This window comes from Cetorhinus maximus, chromosome 3, assembly GCF_964194155.1.
Source record: "Cetorhinus maximus chromosome 3, sCetMax3.hap1.1, whole genome shotgun sequence".
NCBI lineage: Eukaryota > Metazoa > Chordata > Chondrichthyes > Lamniformes > Cetorhinidae > Cetorhinus > Cetorhinus maximus.
In genome coordinates, this window is record NC_135881.1 from 41,000,369 (window position 1) to 41,013,153 (window position 12,785).

The following is a 12,785-nucleotide window of genomic DNA, read 5'->3' on the forward strand; positions in this document are numbered from 1 at the left end:
ATATTAGGATAACTTGAGATTCCTGGAATCTCTGTTCAAAGTCCTATGCAATCCACAATTTTAAATAAGACTTTGACATTAAATAGTGGGAGATGGGTTGTGTAAATGTCTTTTGTTTTTGTACTTGGAACATTGGATGAGAGAGTACAATGCTATAGTAAAAGCAAAAAACTGCGGGTGATGGAAATCCAAAACAAAAACAAAAATACCTGGAAAAACTCAGCAGGTCTGGCAGCATCTGCGGAGAGGAACACAGTACAATGCTGTCCATTTGGCAGATTCCAGAAACAAATGCCTCTCAATTACACTCTCTCTCCCTGTCTCTCTTTTTCTCTCTTCACCTAGTATCTTTGTAGACTAAGTGTTGCTCATTGCTATGGTGCAAGGCAAGGAGGCAGAACCCAGGAACTACCTCAGCCAGTATAGGGATCGAACCTGTGCTGTTGGTGTTATTCTGCACTGCACTCTAGCTTTCCTACTAACTGAGCTAACCTGCAATCCCTCAATCGCTTGTTTCCTCCAAAGTCTAATTTTCCCTTATTTCCACACTGCCATCTCTCTGAGCAGCCCATTTCACATATTCACCATCCCTGACATGGGCAAATCTAAATTCATTTCCTTCCCTCTTAAATTTAAGCCTTTGTCATCCAGTTGTAGAGTTTGGGGATATCTTGAATGTATTGCAGTATTGCTTTTTTGTTATCCTTCAATTAACTTGCTCGTTTGATAAGCTATCATAATCAGGAGAGAAAGGAGGAGGAGACTGGGATGTTCTCTTGCACAGATTAGCCATTCAGGTAATACATTGATTATGTGGTGTATATGGCCTTGTTCAAGAAATGTACTGCATTCAGTTCATTTTCTTCCCAGTGGCAAGTCTATTCTGTTCACACTATTTGTGTGTCTCCACGCATTTTATAATTGTTTTTGAATATTTAGGCTTCATACATTTTTCCTTGGAAGCCAGAAGTTTCTATTTTTTAGTGGATCTTTTTTTTCTGTTTAATTTCAATTTTTGCGCAATGTAGTCTTTGTTTCAGCACCATGCTGTTCAAAATAAACAGCTGCAGCCAGTTGGGGTTGAATTTCCACCCATACAATTATGAATACTTAATTCAAAACAATTATTTTTTATACAGTATTACTGTTAGGAGTAAATATAAGTTATTTCAAAGTTCTGTGCAAAATATTTTTCAAATTTACAGTATTAATTTAATTTTTTTTCAGGGCAAGTCTTATGTGTATGACTATGTTTTTCCATCAAATGCAACACAAGAACAAGTGTACAATGCCTGTGCAAAAAATATTGTCAAAGGTGAGTCATGTTGATGAAAAGTAGATGTTTGAATTTGTTTTATAAATTTTCCATTGCAAAGTATGAACAATTTTGAGTTGCATAGTATATTGTAATGCATTAAAATTAACATTGGCGACTTGGCAAAAATAATAATATGCATACAATTGATGAAATTGTTTGATTTCACTAACCACATAAATATTTTGCATGTAAATGCTTTGTTCCATATGCATAAAATCTTTATACGAAGGATCTTGCAATCCATAAACTTTGTCCAAGTGTTTATTTTTGTGTGAGGCCATCAGTAATGCCAACCCCACCATTTCAGAAATCAAGACAAACTCTTGATTTGGTAGAAAATTCATGAGTTGCTTTTTTTTTTCAAACAAAAACCAATATAGATTGCCAGTTGGTCTATGAGTGTATATGACTTCACTAGTGGCTTATTTAATCGCAACCATGTTAGAGCTGTTTACAAAAATTACATTTTACGTCTTAAAATACTTTACTGAGTCCCATACATGGAGATCCCAGGTCCCGTACTCGGCCTGTCCTGACCCAGTGTCTGTGCTCCTGCAGGAGTGCCTGGTTAGTAATCAGGACTAGGAACCACGGCAATTTTTAATCTGAGTTGCTATTCAGAAAGCTCCGAGAATTCGGAACTTAGAACCCAGTTGCGAGTGACGCTCAATTTTACTTCACAATCGTGTCTCTCTCAAATTTACAAAGGTGGCATGTCTCAGCCAAAGCCAATTTTAACAAGCAGGTCAAGTACAGATGAGCAACCCCTTTCAGGCCATTATAGCTCAATCATCCAGAAATGCTATGATTTTTTTTTTATAGTGTCCAGCTTTTTTTAATGGTTTTTGCTCTCACTAATCCATATGAAGCCCACTGCATGTGTTTATAACATTGTCCAAAGAACTCTGGAATTCCCTTCCTAATCCTCTGCTTCACTTAAAGGTCCTTCTTAAAATCTACTGCTTGACTAAGATTTTTGTCACCCAGTATCACATTTGGCTCTCAGTTTTTGTCTTGGGTGCCTGTGAAGCCTACATTTCCCCTACATTTTTACTTCATTCATGGGATGTGGACATCACTGGTTAGGCCAGCATTTATTGCCCTTGTTCAGAGGGTATTTAAGAGTCAACTGTGGGTCACATGTAGGCCAGACCAGGTAAGGATGAGGCTAAAGGATTTTACAACATCAACAATGATTTCATGGTCATCATTAGACTTTTAATTCCAGATTTTTACTGAATTCAAATTCCACCATCTGCCGTGGTGGGATTCGACCTGGGCCCCCAGAACATTACCCTGGGTTCTCTGGATTACTAGTCCAGCGACAATACCAGTATGTCATCGCGTCCCCCCAATATATAAATGGAAGCTACTATAATTGAACTTCCTGATAATAGCCCAAAATTTCTCTCTTCTTTGAATTTGCACCCCTCTCCCTCATCCTACTGCCAGGATAGCTTGAAGTACTTTTGGAGATTTACCCTTTATAACATGCCATGTATCATCTTGTATACTTCAAACCCCATTCCCTAACTACCATCTCCATCCTTCTCCCTGGCAACAGCTTTTAAAAAGCCTCAGAGTTTGTTTGCAACCTTGGTGTCACATTTTATACTCATCCTCATATTTGCACCATCACTAAGACTGCCTATTTATATCTGTCATCGCTGGAATTCTCCTGTCTCCGCTTATCTCTGAAATATTTATTCATGTCTTTGTTACCTCTAGACTTGACAATTCTAACGCACTACTGGCTGATCTCCTATATTTTACTCTCCGTAAACCTGAGGTCATCCAAAACTTTGCTGCCTGTAGCTTAACTCGCAGCAAGTCCCATTTCTATCACTTGCTGACCCATATTGGCTCTTTATAAAGCAACGTCTTGATTTTAAAATTCTCATCCTTTGTTTTCAAATCCCTTTGGCCCTGTCCCTCCCAATTTCTGTCATTCCCCTAGTCCCACAAGCCTCTGAGATATATGCACACCTCCTAAATTTGGTCTCTTAAACATCCCCAGTATTAATCGTTCCACCGTTGGTGACTGTGTTTTCAGTTGCTTTGGACCTAAGTTCAAGAATACCCTCTCCATACCTCTCTACCTCACTTTCCTTCTTTTGATGTACATCTTAAAAACTGCCTCTTTGACCAAACCTTTGACTGTCTGCCCCAATATCTCATCATGTGGCTTGGTGTTGTATTTTGTTTTAAAGTGCTCCTGTTAAGCATCTTAGGACATTATTCTCATGTTAAATGTGCTATATAAATATAATTTGTTGTAAACTAAGTCACCTTTGAAGTTGCTTCCTATCAAGACTCAGTCCCAAGTTTCTCCAGTCAGCGTCAGCCAGCTCTTAGTAGCAATTTCACCTGAATCAGAAGGTTGTGGGCCTAAGTCCCACCCCAGGACTTGAGCATGTAGTCCTGAGGGAGTGCTGTGCTGTCGGAGTTGCCAACTTTTGAATGAGATGTTAAACCGAGGCCCCACCTGCCCCGTTGGGTGGACATAAAAGATCCCGTGAAACTATTTTAAACAACAGTAGGTGTCCTGGCCAATGTTTATGCCTCAATCAACATCTCAAAATAGATAATCTGGTCATTATCGTATTGCAAATTGGCTGCCGCATTTCCTACATTACAACAGTGAATATACCTCAGAATATTTAATTGGCTGTAAAGCACTTTGGGATGTCCTGATATCATGAAACATGCTACATAAATGCAAGTTTTTTTTTTTCTTTTTCTCTTCCAATATAATTCAATCATCTAATGCAAGCCATTGACCCCTTAGCTCTTCTCTGCACCATCTCTAGGATTTGAAGGAGCTCCTTGTCTCTTGGTAACAGGATGCACCACTTTAAGATGTAGTCTTACCTGAGCACTTCATAGTTTAAATACACCTTTCATCACTTGTACCCCATTGTCTTTTCTGTATAGTTCATTCTGTTTCTTTAATTTAATAAATATTATTCAATATTTGGACATGATGAATGTTCAGCCTACTAAAATTCCTGTCACCCTCGACTTCATCCTTAGCTGCGTGAATTTAATTTATGAAGTACTTGTCGACAGGATCCAGAAACGGGAGTTCAAATCCACCATGCAAGCTGCAGACTTTAAGTTCGGTTAATTAAATCTGCAATAAGATCTTAGTCTTTGTAATGCAGACCATGAAACTACCAGATTGCCATAAAAATCCAACTGGTTTACTATTATCCTTTTTGGGAAAGGAAATCTGCTGCCCTTATCCAGTCTGGCTGATAAGTGACACCAGACCCACAGCAATATGCTTGTCTCTTACCTGCCCTCAGAAATGGCCTAGCAAGTTGTTCAGTTGTATCATACCACTATGAAAAGGTCAGATAAAAGAGACAGGATGGATTACCCAGCATCGACTTTAACACCGGACATGACCAAGACAGATCCAATCCATTCAGCCTGCAGTCTTCCTCAATAACACCTGGGGATTTGTGCCAAAATTGAGAGTGTTGTCCCATGGACTAGTCAAGCAACAGCCTAATGTAGTCATAGAATCACACCTTTCAATCAACGTCCCAGACTCCTCCTTGGATAAGTCCTGACCCCTGGTAGGACAGACCCCGTGCAGTGATGACCCAGGGAGTCTTGAACATCGACTCGACCCCATGACTGTTATCAGGTTAAACATGGACTAGGAAGCCTCCTACTGATCGCTACCTATTCTCCTCAGCTGATAAATCAGTGCTCCTCCATGTTGAACACGACTCGGAGGAAGCACTGAGGCTATAAAATGTACTCCGGATTGAGGACTTCACTATCCATCACCAAGAATGGCTTGATAGCACCACTACTGATTTGAGCTGGCAGAAGCCTGAAGGCTGCAACTGCCAGACTTGGGCTTGTATCAAGTGGTGAGAGTACCAACACAAGGGAAATACCTACTTCATGTCCTGAAATCTATCTGTTGCAGGTGCATTGATCCATGACGGTATTGGTAGGACTGATCACCACACGGTCCTTTTGGAGATAAAGTCCTGTTTTCAGACTCAACACCGTTCATTGTGTTTGTGGCCATTTCACCAAACTAAATGGGATAGGTTTAGAACAGATTTAGCAGCTCAAGACTGGATATCCATCAGGTGCTGAGAGCCATCGGTAGCAGCATTGGTATTCTACCACAATCCATAATCTCATGGCTTGGAATACCTATCAGTCTACCACTTACCATTAAGCCAGGCAGGGGATCAACCTTGGTTCAATGAGGAGTGTAGAAGAATATGCTAAGAGCAGCAACAGGTACAGCTAAAATGAGATTACAACCTGGTGAAGTTATAACACCTGGTTACAAGCATGCTAAACCATGTTGTACCGAGCTAAGTGATCCCACATCCAGCTGATCAAATCAACACTTTGCAGTCCTGCCTCATGAATGGTGGTGGGCAGTTGAACAACTAACAGGAGAAGGGGGTGGCTCCTGGATGATGGTTACAAGCATTTCATTCATCTTCTGTACTCAGCTCTGCCCTCTGCAGCCAGAAATGTTGAATGGATGATCCATTTTGGCCTCCTTCTGAGGTCCCCACCATAACAGATGCCAGTCGTCAGCCAATTCAATTCACTCCACGTGAGATCAAGAAATTGCTGAGCTTGCTGAATACAAAGTCTGTGGGCCCCAACAGCATCTCAGCTGATGTGCTGAAGATTTGTGCTCCAGAACTACTCATGCCTTTAACCAAACTATTCCTGTACAGTTGCAACACTGGCATCTGCCTAAGTATGGCGTATCCACCAAAGGCAGGACAATCCATCCAACTAACATCCTCTCCATCTACTCATCAGCAAAGTGATGGGATAGATTGTAGATAGTACTATCAAACATCACGTACTCACCACTAAACAGTTTTTAAACATCACTTACTTGCCAATAACCCGTTTACAGATACTCAAGTCTGGTTTCATCAGGACCATTGGTTCCAGATCTCATTAAAACCTTGGTCCAAACATGTCAAATTGGCTGAATTCCAGAGGTGAGGTGGGAATGATATCAAGGCAGCATTTGACAGAATGACATCAAGGAACCTTAGTATAATTGAAGGCAATGTGAATCGGGACAGTTACATTATATTGCCTGGAGCCATACCCAGCACAAACAAAAATGATTGTTGGAGGCCCATCATCTCAGCCCAAGAACATTGCTGCAGGAGTCCCTCAATGTAGTGTTCTAGGCTGAATCACCTTCAGCTGCTTCATCAATGACCATCAGTTAAGATATTTGCTGCAGGTTGTGCAGTATTCAATTTCATTTGCAACTGTAGCAAGATATGGGCAATGTTCAGGCTTGGGCTGATAATTGGCAAGTAACATTTGCACCATGCAACTACCAGGCAGAGTCTGACCACCACTACTGAAAGGCATCTAATGACCAGAAACCTAACTGAATAAACTGACTGCAAACACAGTCTAGAGCCATGACATTTTGTGGCGGGTAACTCTTGATTCTGACTCCCTAAAGCCTTTCCATCATCTACAAAGCACAAGCTCTACACCATCCCAGACAAAGCAGCCCACTTGATTGGCACTCCATCCTCCACCTGTTACTGTGGTTGCATTGTGTACCTTCTACAAGATGCATTGCAGCATTTTGCCAATGCTTCTTTGGCAGAAACTTACAAACTCGTGACTTCTACTGCCTAGATGAACAATAGCAATGAGTGGGAGCACCACCACCTGCAAGTTCTCCCTAGGAAATATATAGCCATCCCTACATCTTAATGGGTCAAAATCCTGAAACTTTCTGCCTAACATTTCTGTGGCACCTATACTACAACTCAAGAAGGTGAACTTCCACCACCACCTCAAGGAGAATTGGGGATGGTCAATAAACGCTGGTCTTGGCAGGGATGCCCACATCCCATGAATGAATGAAAAAACTCATGAAATTTCTGGTGTGCTTCCATAGATTCAACTGCTATTCCTGGTTTGCAAATGTAATGATTCACAAATGTAAGAAATTTGCATTGAGCTGCTGAATCCAAATCTTCATTAAAGATTAGAAACAGTCAGAATTCCAAATATCATTCCTGTGGTCCTCAACTTGGTATGCCTGTACCCCACCCGTGCCATACTTCAGTTAACAAATACCCCTTGTGTTCAGCTGTTTAGCCAATTTCTTATCTCAGGTTTTTGTCTTGAATTCCCACTGCTTTAAACTTTAGCTCTGCAAGAAGAATCTATAACTTTGTCAAACATGTTTTGGAATTCAAAGTGCATCACATCATAGGACCAAGTCCATTTTGCATATTACTTCAACAAATTGCATTTGAATAAAGCCTTTGTAGAAAAATATCCCAAGGCTCTTTTAGAACCATGTGGAGGAAAATGGATATGAAGTCAGGGGAGTAAACTAAAATTTAGATTAAGTAAGTTTTTTTAAGGAGACTGTTAAAGGAACAGTTGGAGTTGGAGGTGCAAGGAGATTTAGGGAGGGGATTTTAGAGTGGGGACTATGTAACTGAAGGCACAGATAGCAGTGATGGAAAGCAAGGAGTGAGGATGCACAAGACCAGAGTCAGGGTGTGCATCTGTCCTTTCATGCAGAATTTGAGGCCCATTGGAACAGCGTATTTTATATGTACATACAAATTAGGAGCAGGCCACTCAGGACCCTTGATCCTACTTCGCCATTCAATAAGATCATGGTTGATCTGGTTCTGACCTCAACTCCACATTCCTGCCTACCCCTGATAACCTTTCACTCCCTTTTCTTATCTAGAATCTATCTACTCCTGCCTTCAATATTCAAAGGCTCTATTTCCACCACCTTTTGAAGAAGAGTTCCAAAGACACTCAACTCAGAAAAATTCTCCTCACCTCTCCTTTAATTGGGTGATCCCTTATTTTTAAACAGTGACCCCCTAGTTCTAGATTCCTCCACAAGAGGAAACTTCCTTTCCATATCAACCCTGTCAAGACCCCTCAGGATCTTATGTTTCAATCAAATAACCTCTCACTCTTCTAAACTCCAGCGGATACAAACCTAGCCTATCCAGCCTTTACTCAAGACAACTTGCCAACTTCAGGTATTAGTCTAGTAAACTTTCTCTGAACTGATTCCAATGCATTTACATCCTTCCTTAAATAAGGAGACTAATACTGTACACAGTACTCCAGATGTGGTCTCACAATGTCCTGTATAACTGAAGCATAACCTCCCTACTTTTGCATTCAATTCCCCTGGCAATAAGCAATTATGTTCTATTAGCTTTGCTCATTACTTGCTGTACCTGCATACTAACTTTTTGCATTTCATGCACTAATACACCCAGATCCCTCTGTATCTCAGAGCTCTGCAACTCTTTGCCCACTCACTTACCCCACCTATCTCTTTGTAGCCCGCTTATGTCCTCTTCACAACTTACTTTCCTACATATCTGTGCCATCAGCAAATTTAGCAACCATACCTTCGGTCCCTAAATCCAAATCATTTGTATAAATTGTAAAGAGTTGAGGCCCCAGCACTGATCTCTGTTGCACCTTGCCAACCAGAAAATGGTTCATTTATGCCTACTGTTCCCTGTTGGCCAACCAATCTTCTGACCATGCCAATATGTTAGCACCTCCGCCATGAGCTTTTATTTTCCTCAATAACCTTTGTGGCACCTTTTCAGATGCCTTCTGGAAGTCGAAATATAGTACATGCACCAGTTTCCCTTTATCCACAGGACATGCTACTACTTCAAGACTCCAATAAATTGGTTAAATATAATTAATTCCTTTTCACAAAACCATGTTGACTATGCCTGATTATTTTGGATTTATCCAAGTCCCCTGCTATAATGTCTTTAATAATAGCTTCTAATGATTGCCCTGTGACAGATGTTAAGCTGAATGCTTAGGCGAACACATCTGCAGGAAGTACCACCGGCTGCAGAAGCTTGAGCTCCAGGTTTTGGAACTTGAGCAGTGGCTCAAGTTACTGTGGTGCATCCACAAGGCAGAGAACTACATGGATAGCATATTTAGGGAGGTGGGTCACACAGCAGGTTAGGAGGTTAGGAGAGTAGAGAGGGGTGAGTGGCAGGTGACCGCCAGGCAGGCAGTACAGGAGTCGCCTGAGTCTACTTTGCTCGTTAATGGGTTTTCCATTTTGGATACTGGTGAGGGTAATGGTTCCTCAGGGGAGTTCAGCCAGAACCAACTCCATAGCACCATGGGTGGCTCAACTTCCTCAGAAGGGAAGGAAGAAGAGTGGAAAAGCGAGTGTGATATGGGATTTGCTAGACAGGCATTTCTGCGGCAGTAAACATTACTATAGGATGATGTGTTGCCTCCCTGGTGCCAGGATCAAGTCTGTCATGGAATGGCTGCAGGACATCCTTCTATGGGAGGGTGAACGGTCAGAGGCCGTGATCCACATTGTTACCAACGACATGGGTAGGAAGAGGAATGAAGCCCTGAAAACTGATTTTAGTGAGCTTGGAAGGAAATTTAAAAAGCAGGGCCTTGAGCAGTAATCTCGGGGATGCTCCCAGTCCAATGTGCTAGTGAGCATAGGAAGAGGAGGATTGATCAATTGAACACGTAGCTGGAGAATTGGTTTAGGAGGGAGGGTATTGGGAACAGTTCTGGAGCAGACGAGACCTGTACAAGATAGATGGGTTGCACCTTAACAGGACTGGGACTAATATCTTCGCAGGGAGATTTGCTGGTGCTGTTGGGAAGGGGTTAAACCAGCTTGTCAGGGGGATGGGAACCTGAGGGGTGGCTCAAATTGGAAGGAAGTAAAGCTGGTAATGAGAAGTAGAAAAGTAGCAAGTGAAGTTAGAAGGCAGGCATAACAAAGGCAAGAATCAACTAAGCTTAAAATGTGGAATAATGCATTGGAAAAATGCGGAATAAAAAGACAAAGTTAAGGGCATTCTATCTGAATGCATGCAGAATTCACAACAAGGTAAATTATTTAAAGGCACAAATAGAGGTATGTGGGTATGATATTGAATTGCCATTATGGAAATGTGGCAACAGGGTCACCAAGGCTGGAAACTGGATATTCAACATTCTAGGAAAGACGGGCAGAAAGGAAAAGGTGGGTTGCACTGATAACGTATTTGGGATCAGTACATTAGCAAGGAAGGATCTCAGATTGGAAGAAGAGTGTGAAATCTTTGGGTGAAGCTAAGAAACAACAAGGGGCACCAAACATTGGTAGAAGTTGTTTGTAGGCCACCAAACAGTAGCGGTAGTGTGGAGCATAGTATTAATCAGGAGATTAGAGAAGTGCGTAGCAAGGGTAATACAGTAATCGTGGGTGACTTCAATCTGCATGTAGACTGGGTAAACCTAAAGAGCTCTAATACTATGAAGGACTAGTTTCTGAAGTGAGCTAGGGATGAATTTCTAGAGTAGTGTTGAGGAACTGATTAGAGAACAGACTATTTTAGATCTAGTATAATGCAATGAGGGAGAGCTAATTAATAATGTTGTAAAAGAACATTTAGGGGTGAGTGACGATAATATGATAGAATTTTACATTCTGTTTGAAAGTGAGGTAGTTTAATCTGAAGCCAGGGTGTTAAATTTGAACAAAGGAAATTATGAAGGGCAAATTGGCTGAAACGGATTGGGAAAATACATTAAAAGGTGTGATGGTACATCGCAATGGATAGTCTTTAAATAATTGTTACATAGTTTACAGCAACTATACATTCCATCAAGGCACAAAAAACCCAAAAAGAAAAGTCAGTCGACCGTGACCAGCAGAGGAAGTTGAGGATTGTATAAGATTAAAAGAAAAGGCTGATAAATTTGCCAGAAATAGTAGTAAACCTGTGGATTGGGAGCATTTTAGAATACAGCAAAGGATGACCAAGAAACTGATAAAGAAAAGGAGAATGGACCATATGACATAGGAGCAGAAATTAGGCCATTTGGCCCATTGAGCCTGCTCCACCACTCAATCATGGCTGATAAGTTTCTCAACCCCATTCTCCCGCCTTCTCCCTGTAACCTTTGATCCCCCTACCAATCAAGAACCTATCTATCTCGGTATTAAATACACTCAATGACCTGGCCTCCACAGCCTTCTGTGGCAATGAATTCCATAGATTCACCACTCTCTGGCTAAAGAAGTTTCTCCTCATCCCTGTTCTAAAAGGTCTTCCCTTTACTCTGAGGCTGTGCCCTCGGGTCCTAGTCTCTCCTAATGGAAACATCTTCCCCACGTCCACTCTATCCAGGCCTTTCAGTATTCTGTAAGTTTCAATCAGATCCCTCCTCATCCTTCTAAAGAGTCTTTAGACCCAGAGTCCTCAAACGTTCCGCATATGTTAAGTCTTTCATTCCTGGGATCGTTCTCGTGAACCTCCTCTGGACCCTCTCCGGGGCTAGAACATCCTTCCTGAGATACGGGGCCCAAAATTGCTCACAATATTCTAAATGTGGTCTGACCAGAGCCTTATAAAGCCTCAGCAGCACATCCCTGCTTTTATATTCTAGTCTTCTCAAAATAAATGCCAACATTGCATTTGCCTTCCTAACTAACCTGCAAGTTAACCTTAAGAGAATCCTGGACTAGGACTCCCAAGTCCCTTTGCGCTCCAGATTTCTGAATTCTCTCCCCATTTAGAAAATAGCCTATGCCTCTATTCTTCCTACCAAAGTGCATGACCTCACACTTCCCCACGTTGTATTCCATCTGCCATTTCTTTGCCCATTCTCCTAACCTGTCCAAATCCTTCTGCAGCCTCCCCGCCTCCTCAATACTACCTGTCCCTCCACCTATCTTTGTATCATCTGCAAACTTAGCCAGGATGCCCTCAGTTCCTTCATCTAGATCATTAATGTATAAAGTGAAAAGTTGTGGTCCCAACACTGACCCCTGCGGAACTCCACTAGTCACCGTCCGCCATCCTGAGAAGGACCCCCTTATCCCCACTCTCTGCCTCCTGCCAGACAGCCAATCTTCTATCCATGCTAGTACCTTGCCTCTAACACCATGGGCTCTTATCTTACTGAGCAGCCTCATGTGCGGCACCTTGTCAAAGGCCTTCTGGAAGTCCAAGAAGATAACATCCATTGGCTCTCCTTTGTCTAACCTACTTGTTACCACCTCAAAGAATTCTAACAGATTTGTCAGGCATGACCTCCCCTTGATGAAACCATGCTGACTTTGCCCTATTTTACCATGCGCTTCCAAGTATTCTGAAATCTCATCCTTAATAATGGACTCTAAAATCTTACCAACGACCGAGGTCAGGCTAATCGGCCTGTAATTTTCCGTCTTTTGCCTCTCTCCCTTCTTAAACAGGGGGGTTACATTAGCGATTTTCCAGTCCTCTGGGACGCTTCCTGACTCGAGTGATTCCTGAAAGATCACCACTAACACCTCCACTATCTCTTCAGCTATCTCCTTCAGAACTCTGGGGTGTAATCCATCTGGTCCAGGTGATTTATGCACCTTCAGACCTTTCAGTTTTCCTAGCACCTTCTCCTT

The 12,785-nt window shown here is 41.9% G+C and overlaps 1 protein-coding gene across 1 annotated transcript in view; it reads left to right on the forward strand.

Annotated features, from left to right (window-relative positions):
- LOC144677608 (kinesin-1 heavy chain) overlaps positions 1-12,785 on the forward strand; it is a 125,099-nt gene that overhangs the window by 34,474 nt on the left and 77,840 nt on the right. The window contains exon 2 of the mRNA XM_078537649.1: positions 1,228-1,315. Coding sequence (XP_078393775.1) covers positions 1,228-1,315 — 88 coding nt within the window. The remainder of the gene's footprint in view (positions 1-1,227; positions 1,316-12,785) is intronic.